At 40.2% G+C, this 26,286-nt stretch overlaps 2 protein-coding genes and 2 long non-coding RNA genes across 7 annotated transcripts in view; 2 read left to right on the top strand and 2 right to left on the bottom strand.

Annotated features, from left to right (window-relative positions):
• RAB20 (RAB20, member RAS oncogene family) overlaps positions 1-18,305 on the top strand; it is a 28,205-nt gene extending 9,900 nt beyond the window's left edge. Inside the window, exon 2 of the mRNA XM_064407793.1 lies at positions 17,219-18,305. Within this exon, the coding sequence (XP_064263863.1) occupies positions 17,219-17,739 (521 nt within the window). The 3' untranslated portion in view covers positions 17,740-18,305. The remainder of the gene's footprint in view (positions 1-17,218) is intronic.
• Positions 15,688-20,493, bottom strand: LOC135293529 (uncharacterized). Its single transcript, XR_010355632.1, has 3 exons — positions 20,052-20,493; positions 19,821-19,927; positions 15,688-16,050 (listed from the first exon to the last, which is right to left on the bottom strand). It is a non-coding gene; the product is annotated as an uncharacterized LOC135293529 (long non-coding RNA).
• A 236-nt stretch (positions 20,494-20,729) lies between these two features.
• Positions 20,730-21,513, top strand: LOC135293530 (uncharacterized). The gene is made up of 3 exons (XR_010355633.1): positions 20,730-20,842; positions 21,320-21,358; positions 21,448-21,513. It is a non-coding gene; the product is annotated as an uncharacterized LOC135293530 (long non-coding RNA).
• A 2,095-nt stretch (positions 21,514-23,608) lies between these two features.
• The window catches only part of COL4A2 (collagen type IV alpha 2 chain), a 137,757-nt gene continuing 135,079 nt past the window's right edge, over positions 23,609-26,286 (bottom strand). For all 4 annotated transcript variants that reach the window (XM_064407786.1, XM_064407789.1, XM_064407788.1 and 1 more), the window contains one exon: positions 23,609-25,227. In XM_064407786.1, coding sequence (XP_064263856.1) covers positions 24,973-25,227 — 255 coding nt within the window. In that variant the 3' untranslated portion in view covers positions 23,609-24,972. The remainder of the gene's footprint in view (positions 25,228-26,286) is intronic.

Below are 26,286 nucleotides of genomic sequence, written 5' to 3'. Positions count from 1 at the left end.
AATCTGTACATCTGTTGTTTTTTTCTTAATTGTTGCAGGTAGAAATAAGGATCTTGTTAATATTCTAGAGGTCTTTTTGTTTATATTCCACTTATCATTTGCTCTCAAAATTTTCATTCATTCAGAAAAGGGAGAAAATACCAGAATCTGTAGTGGCTTATAGGTACAAAAATAAATGAAAGAAAAAGCTGTGTTTAGTCGAGTCAGCATCTTCCAAGCCTCATAAAAGGGATCAGCAAATCTTGTGGCTTGCTGGAAGTGAGACTTGAGTGTTTTAAACAAAACAAAAAATCTCCACTGGTATAATGAGTGAATTTTTTTTTTCTCCTTCCTGATACAGGCTGTTGCTTTTTAAAAAACTAAATCTCCATTTTTGTGAAAATAAAAATGTCTGACTGCTCAGCTCCTCCAAATCCTACCAGTATGATTCCTTCTTATTTTCATGAGACTGTAAGACCGTCTTTAGGATGTGAGCTTTCCCTCCTTCAGCAGATAGCTGTATGTGTGACATTTGTATTGTTTCCCTTATCTCCTTCCTGTTACAGTGTTTTGTGCCCTTTCCCACGTTGTACTGTTTGACTTTTTTTTTTTTTGCTTCAAGTCTTGGAACCCCAGTGGAAGTGGAGTAGTTGTCTTCTCTTTGAGTGGCAGAACACTTTGTGACCTAGAGATACTGTCCTAATTATGGAAGTAAAGGATGCAGTGCAAGCAGATCAGCGAGCAGTTCCCTTTCTGTAAGTAGCTTCCCCTCTTGGCAGGAGGGTTCAATGGGCAGACACTGGACAGTGGTAACCTTGCTCTTGGTAGCTTATATTGTTTAGAAAGTTCAGAACTGTGTTGTTTATGATTTTTAGCACTACTCCCTTTGTACCAGGTTGGAGAACAATAATGAGATGAGATTATGTACCATGCCTCTTGTCTGATTACAGTTTCTTTAATTTCAGATCAATGCTCCTAAACTGTGGATATTATGTATGCTCTTAAGTGTGTAGGCAGAGAAACTGGAAGGAGAATTAAAAGGGAGAAGTAGTGCCGGAAATATAAAGACCATTTTTTTATCTTAGCATAAACTCTGAAAACACAAGTCGCACGTCCTGTGATAAAATTATCCTAATGTTTTGAACAAGTTTTAAATACATTCCCACAAAACCCAGGTAGCAGAACTGTCTGGCACAGTCTGCCACTTCTGATACTTGCTGAAGGCAGCCCACTGGATAACCAGAACTGCCTCCTGCTTTTGACAAATTGCAGCTATTTAGAAACACCCAGTGAAGAAAGATTTCAACTGAATGGAAACTGATGGTAGCTGTTAAGTAATAGAAGCAGTTATAACTTTCTTCAAGGGTCATTATGCATGAATTTATTGCTTGTGTTCTTAGTTGAGAACCTGCCTATAAATCATTGAGAACATTGAAACAAATAAGAATTGAGTGAGCCTAATTTTATGTCCCATGATATATTAATATGAGTTTCTCTTCAAAAAAATAAAACAGTAGACTTTTTCATTCAGTTTGCAAGATCCATGGCCTTTATTTCTACACATCTAGCAAAGTTAAATATTTTTCAGATTGCTGGTGAAGGATGGCTTGAAGTTAAACTCAGTGTTGCAAATCAGGAACTAGCATATAGTTATCTACCCATTTCACCAAAAGATGATTTAACCTTAAGTAAGAAGCACTTGCCAAGTAACTGCAGGGGCAGACCAGCTGTGGGTATCTTCTATTGATGTGATAACCAGAGCTTCCTGAAGCATTTCAGATAACTGTGGTTTTTGTTATGTGTGCAAGAATCATTCCTCACTTTGGAAACATGTGACACAGAAGATCACTTCTTACAAAACAGCCTGCCAGCTCTCAAATGTGTTTTTGTGTAACCTGGACTCTGTTTCTTGGAATGTGCATGTTGTGATTCTTAGATGCCTTTCCTTCCCCCTCCTCACCTAGTAGTGATCAGTGATGAATACCAGCATTTAGCTGCTGTCTTGCACTAAGTTCAGTTTTGTAAAAGCTAGGCCTCTAGAAGTGCTTCTAGTTCTCTTCTTCTCTACTCCTAATCAAACCGGAAACATACTAGTAGGATAAAAGATTTATGGAAATAGTGCTTGAGGTGCTGCCTACATATGAGCCCAGTAATTAATTTTATTAATTAATATTGAAAAGGAAGCATGGCCAATATACTTGGGTCCCTCTCTGCATTGCAGTGCCCCACACATGTACTGAACCAAGCTGTGCTGCAGCTGTGGAAGAAGAGAATGTTCTCTGGCTGTGTGGTAGGTTTGGAAGGTGCATTCCCACAGATACGTGACCTTCCAGACTGCTTACTAAAGGCTAAAAACTCTTGCTTCTGGTGGGCTGATGCTGTGGTAGAAACAGCCTGGAGATCCCTGAAACTGTCTAAATACTGAATTTCTTGCAGGTTCTTGAAAGCCTCTGGCTGATGTCCTGGGATGAGCCTGAAGTAGAGCACTGAGGGGTAGGGCTGGGTTTTTTTGGCCTGTCTTTGCTGCTAGTGCTTTTGAAATATTAATGGAAGGAATTATCATGAAAGTGGGGCTGATGGAAAATAGGCACTGCCATAGCTAATGCTCTTGTAAATGAATCTAGAATGGTTTGGGTTGGAAAAGATCTTAAAAATCATCTAGTTCCAAACCACCTGTCATGGGCAGGGATACCACCCACTTGATCAGCTTACTCAGGCCCCTATCCAACCTGTTCTTGAACACTTCCAGGGTTGGAGCACCTACAGCCTCTCTGGGCAACAAGCTCTGAAGCTCTCCTGTGGGTTTGTGGGAGAAAGCTCAATTACTGTGTTACCATGTGTGACTCCTATTGGGTGGATGTGCACAAACCAGTTTACAGCTGCTTCTTGATGGTTTGGCTTCCTATACATAGGAAGAAGGGAAATGACTGACAGCCAGGAGGCAGAAATACATAGAATGTATTTGGGGTTAAAGCAATACTATGGAAAAAGAAGAATGTTTCTAAGAGTAGACCATTAAATTTTATGTATGGTTGGATACAAAATTTAATCCAAAGAGGGTCTGCAATGAGTAACAATAAACTCTTTTTGTAGTCTCTAAAATGTCACTTCCCTTAATTGAGATATTTATTAAGTTTATGGTGTTTCCTCACTCAAAAAATGGAGTATTGTACTGATTGTCTTGGTATGTATGTAGTTAACCCTTCTACAAAAAATCCTTTGGGGAATTTTGATTTTAAAAAGAGAGGTTGTAATGAGCTAAGGCTATAGCAAAGTATCTAATGAGGAAGTTAAAAAACCTAACTCAGCTTAAAACAGGAATAAAGAATGAAGAAAAACAGGAAGAATTTCTTGTCTGTGAGGTAGTGGGCACACAGTGACTTAACAATTCTTTGCTGAGAGCTGGCAGGAATGCTGATGAGTGGTAGAATTTCAGAGTGCTCATTGAGATACATTTAGGAGGGCAGCCTTAACTAAGCTCCAACCACCCTCTTGCTTACTCTGCCCCGTGGGGATGGGGGAGAGAACTGGGGGGGTAAAAGTGAGAAAAGTTGTGGGTTAAGACAAGGACAGTTTAGCGGGTAAAGCAAAAGTTGTGTGCGCCAGCAAAGCAAAAGAAGGAATCCATTCCTCACTTCTCATTGGTAGGCAGTTGTTCAGCCATCTCCAGGGAAGCTGGGCCCCATAATGTGTAATGTTGACTTGGGAATACAAGCACCATCACTCTGAACATCCCCCACTTCGTACTCCTTTTCCCCAGATTTATCTGCTAAGCATGACACCGTATGGTGTGGGATATCCCTCTGGTTAGTTGGGCCCAGCTGTCCTGGCTGCATCCCAATTTCTTGTGCACCCCAGCCCCTTCACTGTTTGGGTGATGTCACTGAACCAAATAGGTTGGACAAGATCTCTGAGATCAAGTCCAACCTTTGAACATCACCATGTCAGTTACACTATGACACTCAGTGCCATGTCCAGTCTTTCCTAAAACACCTGCAGGGACAGCCCATTCCAATGTTTAATCACCCTTTCTGTGAAGAGATTATTCCTTAATGTTCAACCTAAATCTCCCCTGGTGCAGCTTAAATCTGTCTCCTCTTGTCCTGTTGCTGGTTATCCAGGAGAAGAGGCCAGCCCCCACCTGGATACACCCTCCTTTCAGGTGATTATAGAGGGCAGTAAGATCCCTGCTGAGCCTTCTGTTCTCCAGGCTAAACAACCCCAGCTCCCTGAGCCTCTCCTCGTGGGACCAGCTGTCCCAGGTTGACCAGCACTCCCAGGTCCTTTTCTGCTGGGCCACTTTCCAGCCACTCTGCCCCAGCCTGTACTGCTCCCTGGGGTTGTTGCTGCCAAGTGCAGGACCCGGCCCTTGGTCTTGTTGAACCTCATGCCACTGGTCTTGCCCCATTGATCCAGCATGTCCAGGTCCCTCTGCCAAACCTTCCCACCCTCCAGCAGATCGACCCAACTTGGTGTTGTCTGTGGACTTGCTGGAGGTAGATTCAATCTCGTCATCCAGACAATCCAAAAAATTAAACAGGACTGGGTTTAATATCTGGGTTTATCCCCCACCGATCCCTGGGGGATACCATTAGTGGTTGGATGCCAGCTGGATGCAGCACAGTTCAGCACCATGTCCTGGGCCCAGCCATCCAGCTGGTTCTTCACCCAGTGAAGAGTGCTCCTTTCCACGATGTGGGCTGCAAGCTTCTCCAGAGTATGCCACAGCAGGCAGTGTCAGAGGCTTTGTTGAAGTCCAGGTAGGCTACATTGTCTTTCAGCACATAGGGATGGTCTGCTTGTGTGTCTTCAAGATTTCTTTTTTAAGGTACATTGAAGTATGTATTATCTATTAATTAAAGTAAAAATATATATTGATGTTTATGAGAAACAGGAAATTTTCTAATATTGTGCTGCTCAACAATAGCTAAAATATCCCTGTTTTATTTATGCAGTTTCTCGAATCAGCAGCACAAATCCCAAAACACAGCCCCATACTGGGTACTATGAAGAAAATTGACTCTGCCCCAGCCAAACCAGCACACCAAGCTAATCTGCCAGTTCCTTATTGAGCAATATAAAACCTCCAGTAAGTGTGGAGTGACCTCCTGGCCCTGCAGTGCCAGTCAGACCGTGCTAAAGTACATCTGGCCACGCATTCCTGCCTAAGGACCTGCTTCTCAGTTTGAAGAGCAAGCTTTGGGAGGGAGTGTGGGCTTTGAAGGACTCCTTTGAGTGACTCTGAAATTAAGGACCTGGCAACACCCTCTGCTTGGAAATTGGGGAAGTGGCCTCATCTGCAGCACCTTTACACCTGCGGAAAGGAATTGTAAATTAAGGTAAAAAGTATCAGTATTCAGGTACTACAAAGAAAGAATACCTGCTTTTAGAACTCACCCTGTGGAAAATGGTTTGTTTTCTGTAGAGGGTACTTTTCTTTGAGGCAGTGAATTGGTGTTTCTGCAGGTGTTAGAGCTGTAAAGCTGCTCCCACAGGCCAGGAGCGAGTGTCTCGCCTAGGTCAGGTTGTTGTAGAGCCCTGTCCTGTAGCTGGCCTCTTTGTTACTCACTACTGAGCAGGATTTGACCGTCAAGCTCTGCTGCTGCAGTTAAAGTGTTCAGTGATATTGCTTCCTGCAGAATTCTTGCAAAATAAATCCAAGGTTTCTTTTTCCCCCTCCCCTTATGATTTCCTTCCAATCATATTTTCCTAAGGAAAACTGTCAAATGACTGCTTCTTTCTAAGCAGCAGTTTCAATTTTTCTTTTAGACACTTAATTTCAGAAGAATTTTACATCAATGCTTTTTTACTTACTTGGACTTAAATTTCTAGTTTCATTATTGCATTCCTGCTCTCATTTCAGTAGAGGCATATAGGAACTCCATGAGTTTAACTTAATTAGCTTAATTTAATACCCTGATACATTTTCAGTAGACATGATGTTGATGCTAGATTTCAGCTGGAGTTCTGGTGGAGCATTTGCTTGTAGATAGGATGGTAGCATCTCATCAATCTGTCTTGCCCTCATTTCTTTTGCCAGATATCAGTGCTTAGATCAAACCTCTCCCTTCACAGCTGTGAGATTTCAGAGAGAAACGATTAAAATCTGATGTAATTTTCTCAGTTTGTGTTAAAGGTGCACCTTGTGTATGCTTGTATGTCTGGCAGGCCTGTGATTAATTCTGTTCATCTTTTACAAGGCACTGCCCTTCCAGGCAGCTGAAAATACATGAAGTGCTTGAATATTCTGGGCTTATCTCCTTTTTCAAGAAATGAACACAGTACATGAAGAGAACTAAATGAAATGAATGGTTTGAAAAAAGTAGATCCAGCTAGCTAAATGTGAAAGTTAATCAGGATTGTAGAGACATCAGTGGAACCTTTAGCTACAAGTAGGGTTTTTTTTTTTAACATGGGTCTAGCCAAAGTTTTTGTTGGCAGAAACATGCTATGTAGTGTGGTTAGGAGATTTTCTCTGTGTCTCTGTGTAATGCTTTGTATTGCTAGGCATAATATGGTGAAGTTTAAAACTTTGGATAGAAAGCATATTCGTGTTTTTTATGAAATGTGATAGCTTTGGATGGAAAGCATACTGTTTCTATGGGAACGTCTATTTTGAAATTAAAATTCTTGTGAGTTCAGAAGCTCAGTCATAATTTCATTATTAGAATTGTAAGTTCTGATTTATTCTTGGCAGCAAGAAAAATAATTTTGCATTTATGTAGCAGAACAGACTCCAGGTATTCTTTTGTTCTAGAAAAGCTGAAACTAAATCTTGTAGATAATAGGAATCTTCTCTGATATTTCTTCTCCTTTATATAGGCATTGTGAAGCTGAAAGCATTGCTGATTATAGAAACCATAAATATGCCTTTAGTCCAAAGTCACTGAGTTTATAACTCTCTTTATAAAAAGAAAATTGCAGCTAGAAATATACAGACTAAACAAAGGTATAAGGGTGCAAATGAAGAGAGGACTAATGTTATGGGGTGCTGCAACAGGATGAGCTAGATTCATTGGGCAACAGGGTGTTTTGCAAGGTCCATTGAGTTGGTAGTATATGGCAAACCAAGCTCTTGGTACCTTGTGCTGTCCCAGAATCTATGAGCTGTTCTGGAAAGTGCAAGTGTAGGGAGAGATAAAAGTCATCAAGAATTTAGGTAACATTGTGACTTCGGTAATAAAATAATACAGAAAGATGGGAGAAAGGAACTACAGGTAGGATTTTTAGTTCAGAGAAATATGCCAGAGGCAAAGAGTTTGAGTGAAAAAATACTCATTTCTCTGGCGTGACAAGAAGGAGGTTAAGTCATAGGGGAGTTAAGTCCTCCTTTCAGGAGGAGTATGGAGTTTTTCTGGAGTTTGGGGAATGTGTTGTTTTTTAGTTTGGTGCTTGAAGGAGAGGCATTTGTTTTTTGAACAGATTACTTTGTAAAACTGAAAGTCTATCAAAACTCAGAATCTGAAAGCTGAACTCCAACAAGCAAATTGGTGGGATACTAACTTTCCTTTCTTTAGACACTTTGTAGAATTCAAGTTCCTCCTAGTCACAAGACAAGGACTGAATGAAATTCTATAATCTTTATTATGCAGGAGGTAAAATTTGAAGAGGATTACACTTGGTCTCTGATCATGCTCTCTAAATGTTTTTTTTCCTTTATGAATTTTTTTTCTTTCCTCTTTTATTCTCTCCCATGTAAACTTGGTCTTCTTCTTTCACTGAGTGTGTCTGACAGGTCTGTCATTGGGAACCAGAAATGCAAGCCTTATGGAATTCATACCAGTTGTGGAATGAAGATGGACAAACTACTCTTCAGGGCTAGATTTAAATAGTTTCTGGGAGTATTTAAACTAATTAATGATCAAATAGTACAGGATTTGACAAGATGACTGAGGGATGTTTATTATATTTGAGCTGTGGGTGAGAAGGCTTCATCTGTGGTAATCAGTTTTTTGGATACCTCTGGGACTCAGAATGCTCTGCAGGATTCAGCTGATTGGCACCTGTGTAAGCTGCTAGGCATCTGCTTTTAGTTTAGCTGCCTTTACAAAATTAAGCTTTTACTTAAAAGCAGATTTCTCCATAAACTATTACACTGTTAACTGTCAAAAAACTAGGAAATTTTTACCCATGTTGTTGGTTCTTTGGTGTTGTACTGTGAATTAAAGCTACATGGCTTTTGAGGCATTTATTTATTCCATACATCAGAAGAAAGTGGTAACTAGCCTTTTATTTTGGAGCTTCTACCAGAACATGCCTAGATTGATAATCTTCTTGGAGAATATGAAATAAAACTAATCTGCAGCAAAAAATTCCCAGTATTTTCTGTTTTGCGATTCTTATTAAACAGGGGTTTGAGTGTGCCTTTTTGTGAAGAAAAGCATATTGCAACAACCCATATTCTTGAGATAACACTCAGATGATCCTGTAGATCATTAACCACATCTTGCAGAGTTTGACATGTGATGTGCAGCACACCACGCTGGCATTCTTGCATAACTTCTCAGTGTGTTATTTGTCCTAACAATAAAAGGCCCATTTAAGTGAATTTCTTTGGAAGAATTGTTTTATGTGAATTGTGCCAAAGTATCACTTTTGGAATGTTAATTGAATTGATGGTCTAATAAAAATTAAAGAGTCAGTTAAAACTGCTTGACTTATTGGTATACTTCAAGTTTGACAAGGGAAAGATTTCTTAGAAAGGTCAAGGGCATAAAGGGGATTTTTCTCCCAACAAATCAGGCCTTTCTTGAGTGGATTGGCCTATAAAAAAGGAAACACAGCCAAAATAGAATTATGAGCACTTTTTACTGGTGAGAACCATAAAGAGGAGCACATTAATGGTAGTTTGTGCTGTTGTTTATTTCAGCCAGTTAAGATGAGATGGGATCTTGCCACTGCACACAAATCTTAAGGGCAGGTGTCAAGATGGTAGGGCCAGACTTTCAGTAGTGCCCAGTGAAGGGACAAGGGACAGAAGGTACAAATCAAAACACAGGAAATGTAATCTAAATATTAGGAAAACCTTTTGTACTTTGAGTGTGATAGAGCACTGGAACAGGCTGTCCAGGGAGGTTTTGTATCCTCTTTATCTGGAAATGTTCAAAACCTGCCTGGAATTACCTTGTGCAATCTCTTCTAGGCAAGCCTGCTTCAGCAGGGAGGTTGGACTTGATGATTTCCAGAGGTCCCTTCCAACCCCAACCATCCTGGGATTTGTGTAACTTTCCTTTTGTAAATGCTCTAAACAAACAATAAGCTTGAATCTGTGAAGAAATATAGGCAGCATTGGTTTTAGCAAAGTTATTAATCCTTTTTAAGGGAACACTTGTCTTTCAAGAAAGTAGCTGAAGTGGGTAGAGTTTTAGTGCAAAATCTTCTATATATTTGTTATTTGTTGGTCCTTGCAGAAACATGTCCTTCAAATCTTATTTACGGCACAGTAGTTAGCTTTAGTTTAGTTGTTATAATTCAGGGGAGAGGAAAGAAGTAGGCCAAAATAAATCTGCATAAGGCTTTTTTCATTAAAGGTAATACTGTTCTTGTGTATCAAGTGTAGTGGAATTTCCATTTCCAGTAAGTAATCACCCCCTTTTTCTTTATTTCAGATGCATTCTAGTGATTCTTTTTGTTCATAATTATTCTGAATTAATTCCTTTCCCATACTACTGATTGTAGTAGGTTTTTTTTATTTGTGTAGCAGCACAATTTGCGCTTTTGATACTCTTAGATAAAGCAGAGGAAGCGTGAGCTGCATTTCTTAATGCATATGGTGGATGCTGGTGTAGACTAGCCTTCTAGGGAGTAGTTTGTCTCCTCTTGGCAGAATCTTAATAGCTAATTTAGATGCCCAAAAAGATGTTGGTTATGTAAAGGAACGGAAATAAAGGATGAGTTTTATTTTTTCCCTTGCATATTGTATTAGAGAAAAGAATCCCTAGTAAAAGGCCTCGATGCTTAGTAATGCTATTAATTTCATCCAGCTTTGCCTGAAACCTGTTGTAGATTTTCCTCTTATTCCATGGAGAATATATTAATATCTGTTAAGTATTCCTGCATAAGTTTGTTTCCAAAGAGAAAAGAGTTATGCTCTTTTAAAAAATGTGTAAGTAAGTGAAGGGATGTGAGAAAGGGCTAATTCACACCATGACAATGTGTTTGAGAATTAGCCCTTTCTCACATCCCTTCACTTACTTATCTCTCTGTATTTTTCCTAGATTTTTATTTCTGTCATAATTTAGATTCCCTAGTAACAGAGTTTACATATATTTTTGGATGTGTTTTATGCCAGACACTATTGGATCACTGATGGTAATTTAGTAGACTTCTAAAAAAAAAATCCCCCTTTAATATTTTTATTTATGTAAAAGGTACAGCTTAATCTTTCAGGATAAAAGTTATACTGCGGAACCATAGCTCATAAATTTTGGATTATAGTGCCAAGGCATTTCCTGTTTTATCAAAACTTTCTCTGCTTCCAGTTAGATGACTAGTTGGACTTCTTGAGTAACTTCATCCAGTTATCCAGGCAGAAATTAGATCTATTAAACTGAATTTTTAATATTGGATAGAATTCTATTCTATAGCCTGCCAGTAGATTGTATAAAATTTCTGAATGTGAATTCAGTGGGGACTAGGTTATATTGACATAATGTAATGCCACTTTCAGAGCAGGAAAATAATGTTACATGCCTCCTGTATAACAGTGCACTGCAGTCTCGAGATCTGCCTTTTATTCAAATGTCATGGAGTTAAATGTATTAGAAAGCATCTTCTGCTTCACTGCTTGCAGTTCAGAAAGCTTTCTCATCTGTGGCACTCAGCTCAAATACATCATTGGCTCCTCTCAATCTGGGACTTGCCTCCATTGGGATATTATGATCTTTTTATGGGAAGAGATTTGTAGCACTTGGAGCTAATGTCCAGAGTATATTTGCCTTCCTGACCACCAGCCTCCAGGGGAGGAGAAGCAGCTCATGCAGTACATTTCCTTTATCTATCTAAAAGCAGCAGAATAAATACCTAAATGCTGTCAGGCGTGGCTCTTAGTTTTGGATCTAAGCTTTTGAATAACCTCTGTGATAAGGCCTCAGTGTGTGTGTGTATATAGTGGTAGGAAGAAGGAATTGTGTGCAGCATGATGGGTGCTCTTACATGTTTTTGTGTTTTAAATCAGAGTGAAAATAAAAATGTTATAAAGACTTGAAGTTGTGTTATTTTAAGTGTTTTAAAATAACCTCCATTTTCTAAGGTCAGACCTAAGGGTGTTTAAGTAATTAATAGAAAATGATTGTGCAGTGTGTAAGTTCTAGTCTTTCTAGTCATTGATTTTGTGTCCAAGGGGCACATTTGTTAGTGGAAGTGTGGTATTTCTAGTACAATATTTAAAGCTGACTGGAGGACAGGGCTCAGTTTGATAATGATTTCTCATCTTGCTTAAGTGAGAAGTGAATGCTTCTGGTTTGTGTGGGGGCTGTTTTCTCACACTGAGCTGCTGTTTTGCAGAAGGAGGTTTAGAAGACTAGAATAATTCATGTTTGTAGAGTGGGGATGTTTGCAGGGTCTTGGCAATTTCAGACTCCTTCAGAATCCAAAGTATTTGCTCATTAAGTAAAAACTGCATAGACTTGAGGGAAGAGATGATTTCTTTCACAAATTTAAGTCTTCTATTACGAGATAAAGATTCTTGAGTTAACAATTCAGAATAAATTGTGTTTAGAAGTGGAGTAAGCATGTCTCAATCATCTATTACTTTGATCCCACTTTCTTGACTGTTTTTGATGTTTTCTCTTTGGAAAGCTTTATGAAAGAATTTTCCTTTGTTCATTGTTCACTTAACCCATGTGGCTGTTATTTTCTTCTTCCATATGTAGCTCTTTCTGCTTTGAAACATGCAAGTAAAACCCTTTGGGTATTAAGATCACTACTCCCCTGTGTTTATGTTATATTCTGCTTTGGCCAAGGCATACACATATAATTTTAATAACTTAAATAGAAGCTGCTAAAATAGGGCACAGTTCATCCGTGAATGTTGATTCATATCTAAGTAATGAGTATAAACAAAATAAACGTCATCTTGTTTTTTAGCAGAGCTAGGCATCTGTTGCATGCTGAAGCTTCAGCATATGCAAGTGTCTTCTGTAATGCAGCTTTGTCAATGTATAATACTGGGTGAAGGTGGAGCTGAAATTAATTTTATCGTTACTCAACTGTAATTGTTTTTGTGGTTGGTGGTTGTTTTTTTCTGGGGAGAGGTGGGGGTATTGTGTTGGAGATTTTTATTTGGATTGTTAGTTTAATTATTTAGTTTCTCTCTGTCTCAGAAACTATCATTCCATGGGGAATTTTGTCTTGAAGAAAAAACATATGTTGGCATTTTTCTGGCAGATCAGGAAATCATTATATTCTGACAGCTCCTGGACATGTAGAAATTGGACTCTCCAGTCCTTTGTGACTCATGTGTCCACAAATTTCTATTTTTGTAATCCTTGTTAATCCTTTGGGATGGAGAGCTTTATTTTTATCCCCAAGTAACCACAGATGTAGTCCAGTTCTTAACAAAGCTCCTGACTTCAAGGGAAATATGATAAAGCCACCTACGAGAAATAAATACCAACCTTGAACAAGGTAATGAAGAACCCTGACTTCATCACTCTCAAAACTTGACAGCCTGACTCATATGTGGGCAGGAGAATTTTCCTGAAACCTTTAGGGACCTTTACTGTTTGTTCTTTGGTAGTCATTATGTATCTTGGTATATGTGCACAAATAGAAATCTCAGTTCCTAGCAAAATTGTTTCCCCTGATGTCCTTTAAAGGGTCACAACTTTACTGCCTTGTCTGTGAACAGAAAGAAATGTTGTTGCCTTTTCAAAAAGGATCTTTGTCTGCTCTTGTGATCGTGAGGATGTTCCTGCTGAGGTAACTCAAGAGCATAAGGGTCACCCTTTGAACCTTCATCTACTGCAGCTGAATCCTCAAAGCTCATTTCTTTCTAATGCTGATTTCTGTGCTGAGTCATGGGTGTCATACTTTCTCTTTTCTTTCCTCTTCTAGCTATCTCCCTAGGGTACAGTTCCTATCCCTCTCTGTGTACACTCAAGTTCAGACTCGTATAAAGGAGAAAGAGAATCTGAAAGACAAAAGCTTTGTCTTTCACAAGCTCATACCTTGTATTTCTGTTAATTCCTCTCTACTGGTCAGATTACAGTGCTGTAAAAATCCTTGTTTATAGACTGAGCACTTCCTGGACAACTGTGCAATCTTGTGCAGTTTTAACGCAATGGTGGTGTGCCTCTGTAGCCCACCTTTGTGTACATATTTACCTTAGGAACTGAGTTATGCTGCCACTTAGACTATGATATCAGAGTAGAAACAGTACTTTTTTCAGTACTTTACTGAAGACCTTTTTAGCTGTTTAATAGTCATGTTTTATTCCTTCCAGACTGAAAGTAACAGCCTGTTTTGCATTCTTGTACATGCTCAAAACTGAGAGTTTTAAAACTTCTTCTTCTGGTAGAAGTTGTGCCACTTCAGAAGTTGTGGTGAAAGCCTTTGAAGAGGTGGTAGATAAGGAGCATTCAAATCTGGCTTCTGCTCTCATAAACATACACAGCTACTTCATGGACTACTTTGGATACCACTCTCAAGGGGCCATGGTCAGGCAGAGAGCTCCAAGAGCAGCACTGAGGTGCTGTTGTTGTCAGTGAATCCCACTGGAAGGTATTGGGATGCTTGGATGGACTGTGGTCCCATCCAGAGAAAGCATTCACAGGGGCTGCTGACTTCCAGCTGAGAGGTCAGAGTACAGTAGGAGGCCTTAAGTTCAAGTCTTAGTACACTTTAGATCTAGCCTTGCTTATTTGTCAAGCCAGCCTCTTGCAAGGTCTGCTTTTCCTTTCTTTCTCTGTTAAGTTCCTTACGAACTTCATGGTACTGAGGTCCATTTGGCTCAAAACTCATTGATTTGTGACAACCATCATAGGGCTTAGAAAATGCTTATTGGTTGTGCTGCCTCTTGAGTGGCTGGAGTCTCCAACAGGTCTTCATATACTTGATGAAAGACCTTCTGGAAAGCTGATGGTGCTGCAGATACAGCTGCAGGGTTGTTAACTGCTCCAAATATGGTAAAATATAAAGATGAAAAGGAAATGAAAATTAGTTGTTGGTTGCTTGGGTTTCAGAATTTTCCCTGATGTTGTGCCTTTGTGGTTGATTTGGTGGTTCTTGCAATTCCTTTGACTGCAGATTATTTGATAGTTCTTCCACTCTTCTCTGTTACATTTGTTTTTTTGAAAAGGGAAAATTGTTTAATTGTTGGATTCAGGGCTTACCTCTTACTTTAACTAATGGTATAAAAATATATGTGGTTAGAGTGGGATCAGATGGGTCCAGAGGAAAAAATAACTGGCTATAAAATGGGGATGGCTGTTCTCATGTAGTAAGTTTTTCATTCTAATGTCTGGTACTATTTTGCCTGACACCTTGAGGACAGTTTAAATACTTAGTGAAGTTTTGGGTTTTTTTTTCCATATGTAGAATTGTTCCAGCCTGTAAGTGTCAGAAGTGGTCTGTACAAGGAAACTGCTACAAAAATACATTGTGCTGTTTTTTCTTCATGTTGATTGTGCTGTGAGGGTGAGCAGAGGGGACTATCCATAACTCCTTTGACATAATTAATCCCTTATGCAAGGTAAATTCTTACTGTTTCTCTCCCCCTTTCAACAATGTATTAGTTATAGAAGTAGTCAGTTGGTAGTTGCCATGTAAAAGTGTCATGGTTTATATTATGCTGTGCAAGATTAGATTAGCATATAAATGCCATAAAACAAGTAATAGTATTGTTCTGCTGCTTGGTTGCTGTAGCAAACAATTCTGGGGGCTGCATTTTGTGGCTTAGGCATTTGAAGTGGGAGAACAAGGGGAGATACATGTTCCATTGTGGTTTCCAGACCACAGTATAATCAAGGTTTGGGTGAGAACAAAATCGGTCATGGTGCAAACTTTTATTGAAAACTTGGGGACATTTAAAGACTCAGTTACAGTGCAACTGGAAGTACAACTTTAACTTGAGGTCGGGGAAAAAAAGCATAAAAGGACTGACCTCCTCCATCCCCTGCATCCCAATCTCCCTTGCCCTTACTCAACATACCTAAACAAGGGTGTAGCTATTTTTTTAAAACCTCTTTTTTTCCTCCCAGATCATGAGTTAAAGAATTTATTTTGCTGAGGGAAAGCAAATCAGAGGTTATACAAAATTACACTAAAGCAATTTTCCATAAACTTTGCCTAATGATTTTCTGAATGCTGTTCAGTGAACTTTTGACCTCTGCAATGTTATATAACTACTATTACCTATTTTTCACTTTGTGGGAAAGTATTTAAATTACACGCATGCTTTTGATGTGAAATCCTCATTTTCTGTGTGACGAGAAAGTAACTGAGGAATAACTATTTATTTTTTCTCAGCATTATGCCTGAATTTAGAGACATCTGTTTCTACCCTTTTTTTCCAATCATTCACCAGCTGGAAAGATCCCAGAATTTTTCCTCATGCAAACGTTTCACATACTTCTGAGCATTCTCACCAGCTTCCTTTTACTCCTCTTTATAGTGAGCTCTGCACCTTTCCAAACCTCTCTCTCTGGTAGTTGCCAGAGTTTCACTCAGTGTTAAAAGTGCAATGAGATTTGAATTTCATGTTCTAGCTTGAGGTTTCCCAGATCTGTTTTACTGATAATGATGAACACTGTCTCTCTTCTGGCAGCTGTGGAGCACAGTTCTGATGTTTGTCGAAGGCCTCACTGCAGTGACTGTTCTGTTCCCCACTGGAGGTAGATCCTGAGTTCCTTTCACAGAGTGCATGTTCACGTGCAGACGAACACATTTTCCCAATGTGTGCTGGCCTGCATTTGTCAGCATTAATTTCTTCTGCCTTTCCTGTTCCACAGTCATTTACAAGGATTTAATGATGAATCATTGATGATGATGAAATAGCTGATGGTGGTCAGTAGCTTTGTGCAGAAGATGAATGTAACAAGATCTCTTCCAGATTTTCTGTCAATGAAGGCTCTGTGCAAAGGGGTTGTATGAAAAGAGTTAGAAAATGATTTTAAAATATTCATAAGTGTGTAGTTGGCTCTTTTTTTTTTTTTTTTCTGTTCATTCACACTTATGTAGTGACCTAAGGCTGACTCCGATGGCTGGTTGAAATCTCATGTATTTATCTTTTTCTTGGATAGTAAAACATACAGCATATTCTACAGGTAGCAAGTATTTGGGGAAGGTAGCAGCTCTCAATAGGAAGGAAAGCACAGTTTGTCTTCTGCCTAATTTCTCTTAATCCTGTTGCAACTACTGAAGAACATTATTTGCTTCCCAGGATTTAAAGAAGAGTCAATTTTGTTTTCCAGCAAATGAAGTTGAAGGACACCAGCAAGGCTTACTTGGAGGTGCTGGAAGATAGTCCCTGAATGGAGAAAGAAATATTTTAACTGTTGATTATTGAGCAATGGCCAGAGCAACTTATAATATTAATTTCTCTTAGAATGTATTAGGATTTTCTGTATATTATGTGTTTAATACTCTAAAAAATTGTGAAAACTGATGGAGGGACAGATGCATATCACTACAGGCTGGATACCACAAGACACTTTTCCTGTAAAGCCAAGGTGCCTGAGAACTGTGGGCTTGTAGCATCAGACTATATGGCTTACAAAATCCTTCAAAACTTAGGAAGAAGTGGATTACTGATTTTGATACAGATTTCTGAACTACATGTACTGGAAAATGCATGCTGGATTTATAGGAGTAATAAATTCTGACAGAACTTGAAACTGTAGAACTTACTTGTTTGTAAATGGTGAGGTAGATGGATGGGCCATCTGTGGGTAGTAGTTAATGTGACGTAAGTCAACTAGTGTGCAATTTAATAAAAAATAAGCCAGTTTTTTTTTTGCTCTCTGCAAGTAAGAATGCTGCATGATCTTCCTTATTCACTTGTCTCTACAGATTCCCTTCTCTGAGACTGAGCAAACAATGAGCAGAGCTGTTCTGTGATACTGTTGCTCTCTTATGGAAAAACAGAAGGAAAAACCTGAAAGTTCTACAAATAACGCATTTTTATTTCACTGTTTCATCCAGACTTGTGAAATTGGTTTAAAATTCCTTAAACTCTCTTACTTGGTTAATAATGTGTTTTCCAGCACGCTAACATTTGCTGTGTTTAAACCTTTGCCAGGACGGGAGCAGTTCCATGGCCTCGGGTCTATGTACTGCAGAGGAGCAGCCGCTGTGATCCTCACGTACGACGTGAACAGCCTCCAAAGCCTGACGGAGCTGGAAGAAAGATTCTTGGCTCTGACAGACAGTGCAAGTGCTGACTGCATTTTTGCTATTGTTGGAAATAAAGTTGACCTCAGTGATGACTGTACTTCACCACCGGATGAAAATAGACCTGAAAAGTCTGGTGCCAGCTGTGGCTCAAAGGTGCGGAAACAAGTCCGTGCGGAGGATGCAATTGCGCTCTATAAAAAGATACTGAAATACAAAATGCTAGATGAGAAGGATGTTCCAGCAGCTGAGAAAATGTGTTTTGAGACCAGTGCAAAGACAGGATACAAGGTGGACTACCTGTTTGAAACTGTGTTTGACATGGTAGTCCCAATAATCGTACGGCAGAAAGCTGAGGGGCCACCACAAACCGTAGACATCACGGACTACAAGCCAGCCAAAAGGACAAAGTCAGGTTGTTGTGCCTGAACCACCTATGTGACATAGAAAAGGGGAGGGATTTTTCACTCCAGCAAAATGAGGAATAAGAACTGCTTGCAGTTGACCAGAAAGGAAAAGTCAAGGAATAAATGGACTAAAATGGTGTATGCAAAAAAAAAAGAGAAACAAATAAATCTTCTGACCATTAAAGGCTTCTGGGAAGCTCTGTGAATAAAAAAATGGGAATGCAAGTGAAATTATAGAGTAAGACTTGCCAGTTTCCATGGGCTCTGAAGACAAGTGGTGTGTTATTAGAATGGGTAGCGACAATCCTTTGGACAGATTTGAAACATTCTGATTTTTAGTGACTTGCCATTTCATGTTGCATGTAAATGATCTGTTTGTGTACTCTTGAAAACTTTCATATAATGATCTTCTTTTCCCTTACAATTCTAACTTTGGAAGACTGAACACACAGTACTTTTTTATTCTTAAGGAAAAAAAGAAAATCCAGGTATATTTATATTTGTAGCTAATAAGTCAAATGCAATCTTTTTATGTCAGACATGACAGCGTATGATTCAGAAGCTGAACTATTAAAATCACTGTCGATATGTACTGTTCATTTGGAGACTTTATTAATGAGAATTCTTCTTCCATAGTGGGCTTTCATGTGTTAACAAGCAGTATCTCAGCTCTTGCTCTTCTTATTGCCAGTTGCAGGGGGAAGTTTTTTTCTTTCTTTCCGTTTTCTCCTTGTAATTATTTTTAATATAGGTGGGTTTGGGGGAAGAAATCAACCTTATTTTGTTTGTATTTTTGTAAAAACCTTTTTTTTGTGCCTTTAGGGGTATCATTGTGTTCAGTATGTGTTCTGTCTCCTTTCCTACTTCTTAGTTGTTCTCAGGCAGAGCTGCAGCTTTGATTTTTATCAGCTGTGCATGACATTACTACCTGGAGTAGTAATTACTTCTACCTGGAGGGAAGTGAAGACTGGTGTTTTCTGATGTGAAACAGGCTAATGCAGGAGGAAGGGAAGAAACTGCCTTTTGTGGAGTAAAAGGCCCATGAAGGAGCAATAATGAGGCACAGGTTTCCCTCCTGACTGCAGTAAAAAGGTGTGGCTAACACTTAATACAGCTCCTGGAGTTTCCCAGCCCTCTCAGCTACAAAGAGTGCACGTAGTGACCTATGTGCTCACGCTGAACTGAGGCAGAGTGAAGAACTTCGAGTTTTTAAACACACCTTGAGACACAACCCCTCCTCCCCGCCATTTCTCCCAAAAAAGCAGCCAACCACTCAACCCCAAGGATGCAGCCCGCATATTTTCAGTCTCCATCTTCCTTTGGGTGCCTCTGGCACAATTTTCTAAAACTAAGGGTTGGTGGTTCTTACGCTTTGTCATTGCCTCTCTCTGTCCCACACAAATCATAGTTGTTCCATACATAGGGAGAAAATTCCTAAATAAATAATAATTTTTTTCCTAAATATATTTAAAGTACTTTTTTTTTTTGGAAGTATATCCTATTGAGCGAATTGCTGCAGAGCTGTAGCTTTATTTTCTGCTTTCAAGTTAATTCATAGTACACATGTAGTGGGGAAGAATGGCTTGAGAGAGAAACCACTCAGCATTAAATAATATAATCATAGGTTTGGATTGGAAGGGACCTTTAAATGTCATCTAGTCCACTTCCCCATGCATTGAGCAGGTAGGTCTTCAATTTGATCAGGTTACTCTGTCCAGTCAAAACTTGAATATTTCCACAGATGGGGCATCTACAGGTGCAACACCTGTTGCAGTGTTTTACCAACCTCATTGTCAAAATGTCTTCCTTGTATCTAGTCTGCACCTGCCCTTTTGTGGTTTAAAATCATTAACCCTTTTCCTATTGCTACAGGCCCTACTAAGGGTTGTAATCTTCTGGGTTTGCCAGTGGCTTGCAGACACCTACCAGTCTGTCAGAGACTAAACAGCACCTGAGCTGTGCTATTTTAAAATGTGTATAATTAGAAACCTTCTAGCCCTTAACAAAATTCCAGGGTCAGTATGTAGTCTTCCCTCAGGACTGGGAAGAGACAAACAGGCTACACTGTGTTTTGTTTGTGACCAAAGGGTTCTGCAGACACACCTGCGAGAAGTCCAGCCCTGGCTTTCCTGCATCTGTTGACAGCTGAACCTGCAACACACGCTGATTGCAGGGTCAGGCATTTTGGGAGATGCCTGGGAGATGTACATCTAGAAGGCACAGAATAAGAAAAATGTTTGTAAATTTAACATCCAACATTTCTTAAGGTGTTAAATATTTGCCAGTTCAGTTGCACCAGCATTTGACTCATATGAGATCTTAAGTAATTCTTACAGTCTTTCTAAAAACTTCAGCTTGGGTGTTTTCACCAAATGAGATGACACAGGAACCAGTCTTGTGTGCTGCACTCTTGCCCTTAAGGCTACACTTGTCTGGTATGTTGTTCTTGTTTTTTTGGTGTTGCTGACTATTGTTCCTTGAGAAATTTCTGGGTTATGATGGGTTGACACTGTACCAGCCTTTGTGAGCTCATGGGATTACACGACAAAACCTGGGAAGCAGTTGTGTAATACATGGGAGCTGTTGAAGAGAGGTCAGTTGTCTGGAGCTGGGTCTGTTGTGGTGATGCTGCTGAAGCAAAGGGAAATCCTCCCTGCCAGGACTAGTGGAGGTGGTTGAAATGGACCAAAGACTCTTTCTGCCAGGGAGAGGGGATTCATTTGACAAGCATTTATTCCCCCTGCCCCTCTCCCCATTATGTCTCGATTTTGTGAAGTGATCATGTAGTGAAAAAAAAAGAGGTGCTATTTTTGGCCATGCTGGGTGAATGTGACCTACAGGCCAGCCAGTGCCTGAGGTGATGGCTGAGCCAGGCTGACCATGGGGGACGATCCGTGCCAGAGTGCTTGGGAAGGATCCATCCTGCTCTCTGTCCCTCACAGGCACTTATGGTGCAAAATGGAAGTTGCCATGGGCCCTTGACAACCCCAACAATGCTTCAAGTAAGTCACAAAAGAGCCTCCTCTGCCAGTGCCTATAGGGCTGGCAAAGCTTCTGAGATTCTTAGCTGCATCCTTGCCCACATCGTGGTGGGAAGCACTCCTGCCTGTTTCTGCTGCTCTCTAGTGAGTCATGGGGTGCTGTGATGTTGCTTCTTTCCCTTGTTCAGTAGGGTTTAACTGCTGTGTGCAGGACAACTGCAGGGCCATGTCCCCACTGCCCCTCAGCGGGTGGCCGTGCCTGGGGGTGCCACTGGTCCCCATGTGGCCACAGGGGCAGCTGCTGCCTGCACTTGGGTGCTCTTGGCATATTGGCAGTGACCCCTCAGCCTCTCCTCTGGCAACAATCTCACACCTCCTGTGCCAAGGCCATGTTTACTGCTTGCTGTTTGTTCATTTTCTATTTCTGGCAGCCATGGACAAGCAGAGTCATACAGGGTGTGAACAGACTCTGCTCATTTGGCCAATATGTTCTGAAGGAATAATTGGGGTCAACTCACATCACTATGTTGACTTCACTTATATCTTCACTTATATCAGTGTTAATATACTGATGCACTATTACCTATAGAAGGGGAGCATGATCTCATTTATCTTCTCCAGGCTCAGCAGCATGTTATACTTCAGCATGTTTTCAAACAGGTAAGTGTAGGAAGCATACACCATGCTTTGAAGTAGAAGATGTGGTCAAACCAAGGCAAAACATTTGTGATTATTTTTTTACATCCTAGGCTGGAGCACTTTGGTTCAGTAAAAGGATGGTTTTATTTTGCTGTAGCTGTTTTTCCTGTAGAAAGGTATTTTAGCTTCTTGAAAGTGGGTTCTACAACCATAAGTGTGGAATGGTTTGGGTTGGAAGGGATCTTCAAGAATCATCTAGTTCCAACCCTTTGGCCATGGGCAGGGACATCTGCTAGCCACTCAAGCAGGTTGCTCAAAGCCCCATCTAGCCTGGCCTTGAACACTCTTGTGGATGGGACCACCACAGTTTTTCTGTGCAACCTACTCCAGTGTCTCACCACCCTCACAGTAAAACAAATGTCCTCCTTCTGTCCAATCTAAACCAACCTTCTTTCAGTTCAGAACTGCTACCTCTTGCCCTGTACACTACAGGTCTTATTGAGTCTTCTTTAGGTACTTTGAGGTTGCTGTAAGATCTCCCCAGAGTCTTTTTCAGCTGAACAACTCAAACTGTCAACCTGTGTTCATAGGAGAAGATGTAAATTTGCAGCTAAGAGACAGTTTGACAAGTCAGTGTCCTTCCATGCAGTGCTCTGGATGAGCTCACCAGGTGAAATCCTCTATGTGTTGTGTTCCACCAGGTGAAATCCTCTGTGTGTTGTGTTCCACGTGTCTGTGTGCACGAGCTCCCTGCACTTCTCTGAGCCGCGATTGCGCAGGCTCTGGAGAAACACAGCTGTGGGTACACACACAAACTACAGGAGCTCAAGCCTGCTTAGCACCCTGTGGGTTTTATGGCTAGTTTGTCTTTTCCCTGCACTATGCTGATGTGTTCCACTTGATGCTGTGCTGGGACCACTCTGGACAAACTTGTTAATATCAGCTTATTGAATCAGAGAAAATGAAGAGGCTAAGCAACTGCTGGTGGAAGAACCATGTGCTGAAGTTTTATGTGCAAGAGCAGTGAGCTTTGTAGGAAGATTAGGCAATATATTAGCCATGAAAATCCAAATAGTTTGCTGCTGTTGTTGACGTAATCAGTTTTTATAGATTTGTTTAACCTTCACTTAAGTTCTCTTAAAACACTGAATGTGCTGCATTGTCAGAGATGCATGCTGTGCAACTCACAAGGGATATTTGTATGATCACCCCACAAGTATTGCTTTTATGATCATCCCACAAGCACTGCTGTCTAGCAATATGTGGAAAAGACAAGTTGTGTGTTCCTGGTTATTTGTTACTGCCATGTTTAAGAGAATTGGCAAATATGGAATAGATTTAGCTCACGTTGACTGCAGTGCTTTCAGTACTGAGTTTTATTTAGCCGAAATAAATAACAGTGTGGTAAGTTTGTTCAGGGTCTGCCTTTCAGAGCTAATGCAGGGTCAGAGAGCTCATTTAAAGCTCAGGTAATTTCTCTGTTTATGGCTATATCTAATTATATGAGAAGCTAATCTAGGTCAGACAGTGTGCTAGGTAAGTGCCTGAAGGCAGCCTACTGGAAAGATGGCAGGGGGCTTTTTACAAGGGCATGTAGTGCCAGGACAAGAGGGAATGGTTTCAAATTGAGAGTAGGTTTAGATTAGATATTAAGAAAAAAAATCTTTACTGGGAAAGTGGTGATACACTGGAACTTGTTGCCCTGAGAAGTTGTGGGTGTCCCATCCCTGGAAGTGTTTAAGGTCAGGTTGGATGTCACTCTGAACAACCTGGTCCAGTAAAAGATCTCCCTGTCCATGGCAGGGGGCTTGGGACAAAATTATTTTTATGGTCCCTTCCAATTTAACCCATTCTATGATTCTGGACCTTTAACTTAATTTATATATATATATATATGTTTTGTGGAGGTAACTCTTGTCAAGTCTGGTAAATGTTGATTTCCTGAACATTGTAGAGCATGAATAATGGTTGTTTTAATCTGCAATGCCACAGTTTATCTGCTTTCATCATTCTAACAACAGGTTAAACAGTACTATTTTACTCATTCATCTTAAATAAGTAATTTTAGAGACAGCTTCCCTCTTAGATCTTTTTAAGTGCAGTGAAACAAACAAGTGTTCTCTAGTTGAAGAGTTTGAGTTTCAGTGGGAGGAGTTTGCAGGGGGTGCTTTTCTAATTCCTTAGTGCAAACAAAGTATTTCAACAGAGCAGTCCATATGCATTGTATCAAAAAACACAGTTTACAAAATAGAAATCACCAACAAATAGAGATGTAGAAAAAGAAGGAGTTTATTTATGATACAGTGAGGTTGGAATGTAATAATAAAAGCCAAGAAGCACCTGAAGCAGGAGTGAGGTGAGTTACTGAAAAATCACTGTCATTGCTATAAATATTAATCAGATTATGTGAACATGAAATTTGTAGTTGATCCTTTTTCCCTCCTCTCTTGCAGCCCTGACAGACAACTTCTTTCTACAGAAGGAAATAACTAGCCATTCTGGCAATTATCAACCTTTTCTACAGGAAGGGATGATGCCAAATAAATGCCTTGCTACACTCTCCTTTGCTTTTGCAAAGATGACTCTGTGCAGGTTGGGATGGTGGCCATGCCATTGCCACTCATCCCCAGCTGCCAGGACAGGACACATTCAGAGAGCAGCTGGCAGGGCTGCAAGTTCTGTGTTTGAGGGTCAGGTGGCATCCAGCACTCCTGCAAACCCTACCCTGTGTGCTGCTCCAACACGATGTGGCTAAAGCCTGCTTGTGATGAGTGGCTTAATTTTGGAGGGGAAAAGGTACAATGCCCAAACCAACTGATGCTGCTGTGTGGGTGGTGTGACACAGATGAAATGTCCACAGCATGGTGGAGCAAGGGATCGTTTGGCTTGGGGTATGTCTAGGAAAAACACCATCAAGCTTGTAAAATAAAATGCTAATCTTCATGTAGACTTCTAACCAAATTGAAAGAGTTGCATTTTGTGGTTACTGTTTTTGGGGTTTGTTCTTGGGCAGTGTTTAAGTGCTAAAGCATGGTGAGGCTTGGGGGAAAAAAAAAAAAAAAAGAGGAAGACAGTGTTGGGTGTGTTTGAAATGCCCAAGCAGAAAATACTAAAATGTAAATTAGGTTTCAGTGCTGGACATGAGCATTTTGGACCACAGTGCATTTTCAATATTTTGCAACAATTTAGGACATACAACATCCTGTGTTAATTTATGGAACTGCAGCTGTTAGCATTTACTGTTGTGACAAATACAGTAAATAGAAAGATACATATATTCTCTTCAGGTAAATGCGGTGCGTATCTGATCAAGGAAACCTTTTATTATTGAAATTTTTTTGGTGTTTCAAAGCTGCGAGTATTTCTGTCATCTGGCAAACGATGTAATATTAGACTAGCAAAAAATGTGTATATATTCTGCATAGTGGGAGAACACACCACTAGATCTGTTAGACTTAATTTGTGTTATACTTAACTTGCTTTTACAGACATTTAAAAATTAATTTCAATTCAGCTTTTGAGGTAATAAGTTAAAAAAAGCACCAACATGATTTATTCAATTGTCTAACCACCTCAGAAGGCTCCTCAGTATCAGAACTACGTGATAAGACTGTTCCTTATACTGTGAGAGACTTTTATAAGTTTTTCATACAGACTTGACATCTGCTGATATGGCTTCGGATGAGTCCTGCCTTGAGTGTGTCTCCCGAGGGCTTGCTTTGGAAGGGCTGGTCGATGGTGGTGAGCCAGAAGCTGTATTTGTTTGCAAAGTAGTGACAGGTTCCGCGTGCGCCGTTGCATTCGATGAAAGGAGTCGCCCTGAAATCCTCCAGGCAGCTCCCAGGAGAAACCAGGGACTGTCCTCCACCTTCATCACCAGCAGCAGTGTGCTAAGGGAGACAAGGAGGGCAGTGTTCAGAGTGCAGCCTCAGGCAATGCTGTCATAAACTTACATGTGTGAAAAGAGAAAAACCACTAGAATTGCTCCTAATTCTTATCTCCAGAGCAGAAAGTTGGCCAGTCCTGCAGCTGTGTAACTATATAAAACAGCTAGCCCAAAGAGGCTGATGCCTTCTTGAAATATTCCAACAAACACCTTTTCTGTAGTTAAGATTTTCACTGTTGGAAATCTTAGAATTGGAGAGTCATTTAGGTGGAAAGGGCCCACTAGAGGTCACTTCCCCCTGTTCCCTGCTCAAAGCAGGGCTGACACCAAAGTTGTCCTCAGTTACTCCAAGGTGCTGTGGAGATGTTAATACCTCCAAGGATAGACCTCCCACAACTTGTCTGGGCATCTTGCTCCTCTGTTTTATTACCCTCACTAAGACCAATTTTTCACCATATATTTAATTTGAATTTCCCAAATTATAAAGTCTTAATCTGCATTGCATGTGAGGAGCACTGCAGAAACAGAATTAGCTTCTATACAATAACTAGTTCCTTGAATGACATGTTTTTTTAACAGTGAATTACACCAGAATCATGCCTGTTTACACCACTCAACTGTTGCCTTTGACAGGTTCTGTGATAATGAACTGAATGTTACTTTTCTTCTGTCAAAGGCATTACTAACAAAATGAGCATTTTCTCTGTCCCTTTAATAAATATACAGCTGTATTTTAAAGCTATACTGTAGCAGTTTTGTTAGGAACGGAAAGAATCTGTAATATAAAAGAAAGCAGCTGGAAAATGAAGTTCTTAAACAGTTTTGTAAATTTAGGCAATGTAAGATGCAGCATAAATTATTTCAACTTTGAGGCCTCTGCAGTTGGAGCTGGAAAGCAGATAGTAAAACCTGCTGATGCTATTTGAGCTCTGGCATGGGAGCAGCCCTGCTTGGCAACTTCAGGATGAGCACTGGTGTTCCATGCTTGGTCTGTAAGCTCCAACTCTATGACATCTCTTCTGGTATTCACTATGGCTTTTTATCCTCCTGCAATGCTTACTCC

This window comes from Passer domesticus, chromosome 2 (assembly GCF_036417665.1).
Source record: "Passer domesticus isolate bPasDom1 chromosome 2, bPasDom1.hap1, whole genome shotgun sequence".
Lineage (NCBI taxonomy): Eukaryota > Metazoa > Chordata > Aves > Passeriformes > Passeridae > Passer > Passer domesticus.
This window is presented reverse-complemented; position numbering and strand designations above follow the sequence as displayed.